The following is a 9,868-nucleotide window of genomic DNA, read 5'->3' as shown; positions in this document are numbered from 1 at the left end:
GGATGCTTGCAAACATGTTTGAAGGGTTCTTTTCTATCTTTGTGATCTTTTAAGCTATTATCCAATACTCAAATTTCAGGGACTGAATTAATTGTTACTTTGAGATTATGATATTGTCTCTCTGTTGATCTAAAGTTGAGTCCTAAATACCATGCATAATTTGGTTGGTCACTAAGACAAGCAAGAGGATATTGCTTAAACAGACCAAAATCTTATTTCATTTTCCACAAGTCTGTTTGCTTTTCAGAACCTGACATACTCTTGCCTTTTCATTTTGATGTAACATTAAATACAAACAAAAAGAAAGAAAAAAAGGAAGGAATATGTCAAAAATAACGAAGATGAACATAAGGAGGGAAAATTAATTGTTTAGAGCTAATGGCAGAAACAGTTCTAATGCTATAGCAACACATTTACATTTAATTGTCTGTTTTTCTAGGTTTTCGCCTTTGTATTTTCTAAAAAAAAAAAAAAAAAAAAGTTTGAAGAGCAGGTATACTGTAGTTGGCATCATCTATATAACAGGCTATAAACACCACTTCAGCCACAGTCCAGAGAGCACACAGATAGTCTTTGCACCGTATATAAACATGTAATAAGATACTTTACGTGCATGGAGTTCTTCTCAATCTATCCCAAACGTCCCCAGTATTCCGCGTCATCATCAGCGTAATCTGTCATTACTTTTGACAAGCATACAAACAGAAGAAAATCCTACACCCTTTACACTTGGATTGATATTTAAGGCCTCCACAATTCTCTTTGACACCAGGGGATTTGTCCAACATATGGATATCAGTTCTGATCCTACACAGAGTGGTCCTTTTGCATCCCAACTTGCAATACTGCCACCAGAAAAGGGAGTCAAATACTTTGGCTGATTTAACAATCATAGGTAGCATCTCATTTATAAGTCCTTCATTCCTTTTCCGACCCCATCAAATGAGTGTCTGTTTGGATTGTTGCAGATGTTCATGGTGTTTCTGGCTTTAGAGGGAAAATGTTCCAGCAACACATATACAGTAAACATAATATGAAATACACTTAATCCTAACCAGTGGCCTTGTCTCTCATCGATACACTCGAAAATACAAGGCTGACGCGACCAACCCCGTCCATAGCTTGGTTGACTACATGGAGTCTCTCAAAGTCCTGGGTGCTTGCGCAGTCTATTGTCTGTCCATTTTATTTTGTACACACTTTAAAGCTTTGTAAAGTTCTCGTGTGCTTGGTTATAAAGTATGTTTTCACTTGTTTAGTAACAGTATATCAAGTCTTAGGTAAAACTAAGACAGTTTTGTCTTTTTTTTTCTCAATTACTATACACAGGTTGATCTCCCCTCCCCTTTGCATGTGAGTTCGGAGCACAGGATCTGTGGGTAGGTTGCGAAGGGGGATAATGTCTGTGAGATCAGACGTAGTACTCCTTGTCCTTATTCTTTTTATCTTTTTTATTTTTTGGCACGCCAATGGGTTTCTCTTTGACAGCAGCTCCGTTGGGCTGCGCCGCAGAGTTACTGATGTAGTTACGGCTCTCATCCACGTGGTATGAGCCCTCGTCGCGGTTCCTGTATTTATACATGGCGTAGAGTAGGATAAGGATGCAGAGAGCGGCTGCTGCAACGATACCTACGACCATGCCCGTGGTGCTGCTGGATTCCCGAATCACCTCCGGGCTTGGGTAACCCTTCGCCTCAGGCAACGGAGGGTGAGCTGTGGATACACAGGAAGGGGGAAAGAGAGATTATTCATTAAAGCCACAGGGAATCATTTACACTATTAAAAACCACTATAACAATATTATTCAACTCTAGTCATGGAGGGCTCCAACCCTAATCAAACACACCTGAACAAGTCTACTTGAGAATTATAGGCAGGCGTATTTGAGTATGGTTGAAACTAAACTCTGCTGAAAAATGGCCTTCCAGGACCGGGGTTAAATAGCTTGTTTCAGTAATTTTTCAAATTGATTATGAAAGTTAAAGGTGCACTCTTTTTTAATATGTAATCTTGGACTTACACGGACACATAGGGGCCTGAATGCAACATCATTCAAAAACAAGAATTTTTTATTTATCAATGCAAATTGTAGATATGTACTATTCATAGTCAGCCATGATTAATTTAATCAATGACAGAAAGTGTCCAAAAACAGAGCATTTACTGAGATTAAGGTAGAATTCAGATGGTTATGTGATCGTATCATGGCAGCCCCCATGAGGAGACCCTCTCCATGTAGAATAATACAGCTTTTATGATGATATGAGTCTTCATCTCTTGTGAGTGCTCATGATTTTATGTACATGTTTAAAAATTATTATTCATTTCTCTGGGATAATGTTTTTTATAAGGAGGAAAAATGTACTGAGTGCACCTTTAAAGTAAGGCTGTCCTGATGTAATGTTTTTTTGAAAAAATACGGATACTTCCTTTTTGGTACTCATCGATACCAGTCCAGTACCTGTTTTTTGTTTTATTTTGTCAGAAATTCCATATCAACAGTTTATTTAAATGTTATCATTAAAATGGTGTTTAAATAAATGAATTCATTAAAACTTTATTCAAATTAAAATATAACAATACATTTTTAAAATAATACTGTATTATTTTTATCCAATGAAGTGCTTCTGTTCAGAACACCATCTATATTACAATATAATTTAATTACTATTAATTTATAATTATAATTATTATTATTACAGTGAATATTACATAGCAATACAGTAGTGATCTATTTCCATCTTTTTTCCATTTAAATTGAGCTTTTTATTTTGGCATAGCTTTTATTTTGAAGTGTTTTTGTTTTACGACTGTAGCTTCTCAATCCAGAAAACCTGGTTGCTATGTGACAAAGTGATTATTAAACCGCAAAAAGCTGCATTTGATTAAAGAAATATGTAGTCTGTATGTGCCTCACGCTACAAATTGAATTAGTACTCTGCTCGCTGTCATCTACTACAAACAAAGCATGCAATGCTCATGATGGTGTTTTAAGTGTATGAGTCAAGGGGCTCTAAAAGGTAAAATAATCTCACTAGGATATAACATGATTTTAATTAGTGCATTGAATGTTTACGTAATGACATTAGTACATCAAATGGTATCAGTTTTTGGTATCAGAGCATTTTTACGAGCGAGAATACATAAACGCTCTATCAGACCCGATTATAATACCTGTATTGGGACATCCCTACTTTAAAGTACAGTTACACAATCTTAGTTACTCAATTTAAATGTTTCTGCTACTTCTAGACCAGTTATTTGTATTATGCAGCTCTGAGTTGACAACAAATACTAAGGAAAGGAATTAGTAATATGGGATAAGTGCAACTAGGGAAAACATGAAAGAAATGCAAAAATCTATATTTCTTCACCCAATTGATTTCTCTCCTAACATGATTAGTTATCTCACTGAGAAACTGCTACACAGCACCATACAGTCCCTTCAGTAAACAGGACATAAACAACAATAATGACAGTCAGCCTTAAATGAAGCAATATATGCATTTACTTCGGTTGCATGTCTCTCTCTGCATGAATGGGCAAACCTCTACAGTCAGCTTGTGCAAACACACTTTGTCAAACCATCACTGGCTGCACAGATAAAGTGATTAGAACGGATATTGTCCGTGAGCTGTGACCACTGAGTGAACTTCACTTTCTGGCCATTTATTTCTGGGCAGAGAGTGTGGTGTGGTGGGCTGAAGAGTGTGGTATAGTTTGTTCTGATTTATGTCTCTTGAAGAGGGAACAATAACGGCGAGACAGCACGGCTACAGGCAGGGTATAAACAGCCGGTAAAACATCACCTGTAATAAAGCCATTCGAAGTTTAGGTGTGTCGCATATGCAGGTAATGAGATGATGTCAAAGTACAGAAGGGATCAATGAGAATGATCGAGAATAAAGCAAAAATTACTTGGAATCAAATATTAAAATAACAATTAAAAAAATCTGCTGGCTGCATTAACATGTGAACTTAGTTTATTTGCATATAGCACAGGTATTGAAGATCAGATTTATATTCATTTTGCAGAGACACATTTATGTGGCCAAGTGTAAATGGAATGTGCATATCCAATTGGAAAGGAAACTGATTAATGTATAAACGAATGAAGTGACCAAGTGCAAATAATCCTTTAAGAATTCATAACTAGTGTGTCGACCCATTTTCTTATTTTAATGGCCATATATAAAGAGCAGTGTGGAAATAAAATTGATGGCAAATACACAAAATTGCTGAAATTAAATCAACACAATGTGTATTTAAAAATCACTACATTTAAAAACAAATAGTGTATTATTCACTGAGTGTGTTTACATGAACTATTTAACACCAGTTATGCTTAATAAGCAGACAATGTGTAAGATAACATAGATTTTTGCCCATTACTCTGATTTTGCTCAGCATGTAAGCGTTTACCAGCATTATGGCAGCTTATTCATTTTGTGCATGACATGTTTGTTTTGACATTAAAAATGAGACAAATCTGAGGATTTCAAATGCCATGTACACATGGTTTTCTTGCATTGACTTGATGTTAGAATAAGCTGATTTTTGATAGTTTTCAGCATATTGTTGTGCATGTAAGCAGACTCATTGACAAGGCTACTGTATCAGCCTATATATTTTGAGGCTGAATGATCACTTCTGTTAATCGACCAATCAAGCAAAGTTATCAGCTGATGCCAAAGATTACAATATGGCTAAATATCGGCCGATTAACTGGCCTGGCAGACATACAGTATATCAGCCTGTCACAATTCCTAACATAATTTATCAGAAGCATAAACTCTCAGCTTTGGCCAAGATTTCACGCTTCTACTTATCATTTCCATGTCCTTTTCTTGTCATATTAGCAGGATTTGCTCACATTGCCCATGTATAATATGACTGCTTCACAGGCCACTTGCAGCTGCAAGTAAGCCAACTGAAGGAATCCAGATTGGGTTAACCTTTGTGATTCATTTTTCATGTCGAAAGTGGTTTGTGCAGTTGAATGAGTAACCAGGATGCACCCGATGAGTGGAGAAATGGAAAAGGCTGTATATGTGACGCTAGCATGCTCACTGGCCTTTTCCAAAAATATAAAATTGACCACGTCTCTTTAACAGGTACACAATAATTCAAGAAGTCTAGGGATCATGGGTAAAATGATATACATAATTAATTGGTAGAAGAGAAATCAATGTGACCACAGTGCCAAACTAGGTGAGCTAAAAAATTTAAAACATTAAAAACATAAACGCAAAGTGACGTGCAAATGTTTGACTGCTCAGGCAAACTTTTACTTTGTTTAATGTAAAGAACATTTAAAAAAAAAAACGAATTTAACAGCAAGCTCCCTCTGTGGTGAACAAAAAATAAAAAATGTCAGTATATTTACATCATTTGAAATGCAAAACAGGGCAAAGTAGGTAATGTGTTATAAGGGGGAATTAATGTCCATTAAAGTTGCACAAATTTTCAGCACACACAGTAAATCTTTTGATATAAACAGCTTGTGTAAGTAAAAATGGGTACATAAGCAATAAGGCAGCTCAGGTAGCAAACATTATTTGATTTTAATGTTATACAGTGTGTCTGTTTGGCTGAGCCTTGTGTGAAATTATGCGGTTTGTTAAATGAAACATTGTTTTTTTTTTTACTTTACCAAAATAGATGTATTAGAAAATTACCATGACCAGCAACAACACAGAAAATCATTTACTTTACATAATCAAATACTAAAAATAATGTTTAAGAAATGGTTTCAAAACAGAACAAAGAAAAATATGATGAGAACTTTGGAGAAAAAGAACACATATGGACGGTAATAATATAAAAGAAAGATGACTAACCTAACCCACCTGAACTTGGGTCGCATGGGTCAATATCCTCATCATCGCTGGGACATTCGGCTGATGCTACCAGAAGATCATCCTGTACCAGAGAGACAGAAGGGATGGAGGGGGTGGAAAGCAAATGTTAGTCAGAATTCCTAGTGGCATCATTACACTTTTATATGTCTGCTGTGTCATCTAAGGTCTCATGCTGAGAGAGATAAAACGTAAGGAGAGACGTCCTTAAGAATTGTCACTCTGACAACTCTCACAGGTCCTCTGAGCTTTGACTCACAGCCATGATCAAAGGTGTCCTAACTGTCAAAGGTCGCAACTTTTCGAAGCAAGTGACATCAAATTACATTATAGTACAGTCTATGGAGACTTCCAACATCAAAGCGGATCAAAATATCGATCACAGAAGCACAATTCCACATACACATATAGATTTGTACATCACACAAATCCCCTGACAAACACAATTTTGCCAGCTCTTGCTGTAAAACGACAGTCACACAAGATCATAAGCTGTGAGAAACATCAAACCCCCTCGCATCCTTCCCCCCGGTAAATAATCTCATCAAACATGCCTTTTAATCTGAAATAAAACTACAGGAAGCAAATGTGCAGTGTGACAACTCACAGCGCTGAGACACACACATAACACCACATACTGAAGGAAATCTTGCCTCTGCTCCTGTGATGGTTCCGAAAGGAAAGAAAGCCATGTTTAGAATTCGGTTGGAATTCAAAAAATGGTATCCGACTGCAATTTAAAAGCTCCGGACGTCTCTCTGCACCAGAATTCTCCTTCAACTATGCAAAAAGGCAGCAAGCTCTACATTCCTGTCAGTGCAACTGCAAAATTCCATCTGACGACGTCGCTTTGATGGCATCCATTTAGTGCCAGTCTTCACACTCTCTCTCTCTCTCTCTGCAATTAGCCAGAGTGTGTATACGCTCGCCAGCTGGCCAAACGTGTACACGTATTTGTGTTTGTCCTAACAGAAATGCAGGGCTGGCTGAGTGAGTGTGTGTGAGTGGGGAGAAGAGACATTGATTTGTCTCTTTGTGCTCACACAGTCTGCCCACAGGGTGCGGGGCAATGCCCACGCCAATCAGGACCTTTCACCATCATCAAAACCATGCAGACCACACGAACTACACAGATAGAGAGAGATAGAGAGATAGAGAGAAGAAAGTGAGAGTGGGAGGGAACCCTGCACAGTTGTTTTAAAGTGGTTGCCATAACCACATGTTTCCCATTTTCCTTGCAGCGATATCTGTTCAACTCCCAGCTCTCAAACACCCTGCAAGTAGGTCAGTGCGGGTGAATAATTTAGATCCATGATGTTACAGGGCTGGTTTGTGCTGCTGTTGCTGCTGGAAGGCTGGGAGACATGGAGGTAATGTGTTGCAGAAGGACAATAGAGCCTTCGTTTAAAGTCCGGGAGCAAAAACTGTCAGGCAGACTCTTGAGATAGAAAGAATAATAATTTAGGGAGGGAGATTCTCAGAGCTCCATGCTGCTCCATCTCCCATTTTTTAAGTTCACAAGTCATGTATAAAATGGATGACGGAACAGGTAGACAGGTTTGGCATGTTCTTAATAATGCATAGCTGAGCATTAGACACAACTTAAGCACAGCGTTCCCTAACACCGGCATATCTATGATGAGAAAGCATGGTATTAGGGTGGGAAAGAGGGATGCCAGAGGTATTATTTGAAGGAATGAGATAAGCAACTTAATATATCCTCACCAGTTTTGGGTAAGTAACAAAAAAAGTAATCCACTAAAATTACTAACTAATTCTCTAAAATTACAATAAGATTACTTTACTGATTCCTTCATTGAAAACGTAATCACATAACTAATTCCTCTTCTTTTAAGTTACTTTCTTTTTTAGTTTTTCGCATTCATGTTCACACACCCTTCAGTTATCACAGAAAGCCAAAGGATGTGCATATGAACATATGATTTGACATTTAATTGTATTACGCATAAATTATATTGTTTCAGAACAACCTGTAACCCAAGTAATATACTTAAAATCATTACTTTAATTGAAAGTCAGTAACTGTAATCTGATTACAATCATTTTAAATGTAATACATTACACTAACTTTTCTGCTTAAAAGTAATTAGATTATAGTAACTAATAACTTTGTCCAATTACTGTGCTTTCACGTCATGTCGGAATTTCCATGATTACGAGATTGTAAAAAGCTTTTACGTCTTTGTAGATGTCGTAATTACAAGTTATAATCTCAGAATTCTTTGAAAGCTCCAACTTGACAGTCGTGACATCATTTTAAAAGAACTAACATAGCAGCATCCTCAACAATTAAAGTTAAATTAAAATTAAACCCATATATCTGTTTGATATGCCATCTTATTATGTCATTGTTACCTGGAACATATTCTTTGTTCTTAAACATTTTATAACAACACGTCAAGGTGAATTAATGTAATGCTAAATATTTTGTTGTTATCAACAACAAAGCAGTTTTGGCATTATAAGTTTTGTCATAGAAACGGATAACTTCCAAATTCCCAGGATGTTAATGGCTCTGAGTTGCCATCTTGTAATTACAATAATTACGACACGACATGAATGCAACATTACACCCAACACTGATCCTTACCATTGCTTATTGTTGGGGAGAAACGAGTAGCATCACTACTAATTTAAAGGTGCTATATGTAATATTTTTACTGTAATAAATCATAAAATGACCATAATATGTAATTAGAGAATTAGGATACATCCTAAGTTGAAATACTGGCTTCTCCGATAACAATGCTACAGCCAGTATATTCTACTTTGAAATTTCCATTCCGGGCTGGAATTTTTGTTTATGTTTTGGCCTGTGTGACTCACCAATAGTATTTCAACACTGACGGGTTGCCAGATTTGAACAAGATTGCAGGCAAACAATACTGCATGCTGCAGCCATGGAAGCCAGCAAACGAACTGGATCAGAGATAACAGATTCCACCTGACCTAAAAAGCCTCGCCATCCATATAACAACATGACCAGAGGTGTAGTAAAACAAGGATAAATATTGGAGATGCCTTTGGAAAATGGAGAGAGCTTAAGGCCCAGAAATCCTTTAAAACAGATGATGAGTTGGCTAATTTGCATGTCAACATTTTGGCAACCCGCATGAGCTTCAAGTCCAGGTCGGGGCAGACAAATTTCCAATATTTTGAAATTAGACTGCAGTACACATTTCAAACGCTTGTTGTCAGTCTTACATATAGCACCTTTAATATTTTTTTAGTTTGGCAGTTTTCAAAAGAATTTAGCTTTTCCAGTAACAATCTTCTAGCGGTGTCATGTGACAAAACACAACAGTGTAGATTTTGGCACACTGAATTGCAAATGCAGCTTTACAGCTTTACAAAATATTGAGTTGAATGCTGTTTTTCATCACTATGTTTTCAACTCATTGAAATACTTTATGTTAGGGTGTTTTCTAGCTATATTACTTGCATTAAGTGTAAATGTCTAATCTGTTCAAGTTTAATGCTGTCCTTGTTTTTTGTGCTGCATAAATACTGCCCTGATTGCAACAATAAATTATATCTTATTCTAAAATGGATAGTTCCAGTCCTTCTGATTGGACCATAGGCATGGTTTATTCACAATAAAGCACAGGTATGACCTCTTCACCAAGCAAGTATTTGTATCACGTGCAGCACCTATAGCTGACCATTAGTTTTGTTCCACAGCAGCATTCTGTTACTGTTGTGAGAGACTACATTTACTTACAGAAGAGTGTCATTTAATGATTTTCCTTACATAATGATTGCATTTTAATAAACATGCCCTTAATATGTTTATTATGTGATAAAAATGTTTTAAAGCAATAAGGCATTCAAGGCTGTGCCGTACTGTGAATATAGCTTTGCGCTGTGCCTAACAATGTCATGACTCTATCCACTCTTGTACAGTCTCAAACATTATCACTTATAGTTATATTTAAAAAATATATCCCTTTTAAATAGCTTCAGTTGAGTTTGATACTTTTTGTTAGTAA

General features: G+C 36.6%; 1 protein-coding gene across 23 annotated transcripts in view; it reads right to left on the bottom strand.

Annotated features, from left to right (window-relative positions):
- Positions 1–461: 461 nt before the first annotated feature.
- Positions 462–9,868, bottom strand: part of LOC127626642 (neurexin-1a-like) — a 223,136-nt gene continuing 213,729 nt past the window's right edge. For 17 of the 23 annotated variants that reach the window (XM_052102589.1, XM_052102601.1, XM_052102591.1 and 14 more), the window contains 2 exons: positions 5,841–5,922; positions 462–1,713 (listed from right to left, as the gene is read on the bottom strand). In XM_052102589.1, coding sequence (XP_051958549.1) covers positions 1,412–1,713; positions 5,841–5,922 — 384 coding nt within the window. In that variant the 3' untranslated portion in view covers positions 462–1,411. The remainder of the gene's footprint in view (positions 1,714–5,840; positions 5,923–9,868) is intronic. The other 6 variants (XM_052102590.1, XM_052102607.1, XM_052102602.1 and 3 more) reach the window with 1 other exon arrangement.

Source organism: Xyrauchen texanus, chromosome 33 (genome assembly GCF_025860055.1).
Source record: "Xyrauchen texanus isolate HMW12.3.18 chromosome 33, RBS_HiC_50CHRs, whole genome shotgun sequence".
NCBI lineage: Eukaryota > Metazoa > Chordata > Actinopteri > Cypriniformes > Catostomidae > Xyrauchen > Xyrauchen texanus.
This window is presented reverse-complemented; position numbering and strand designations above follow the sequence as displayed.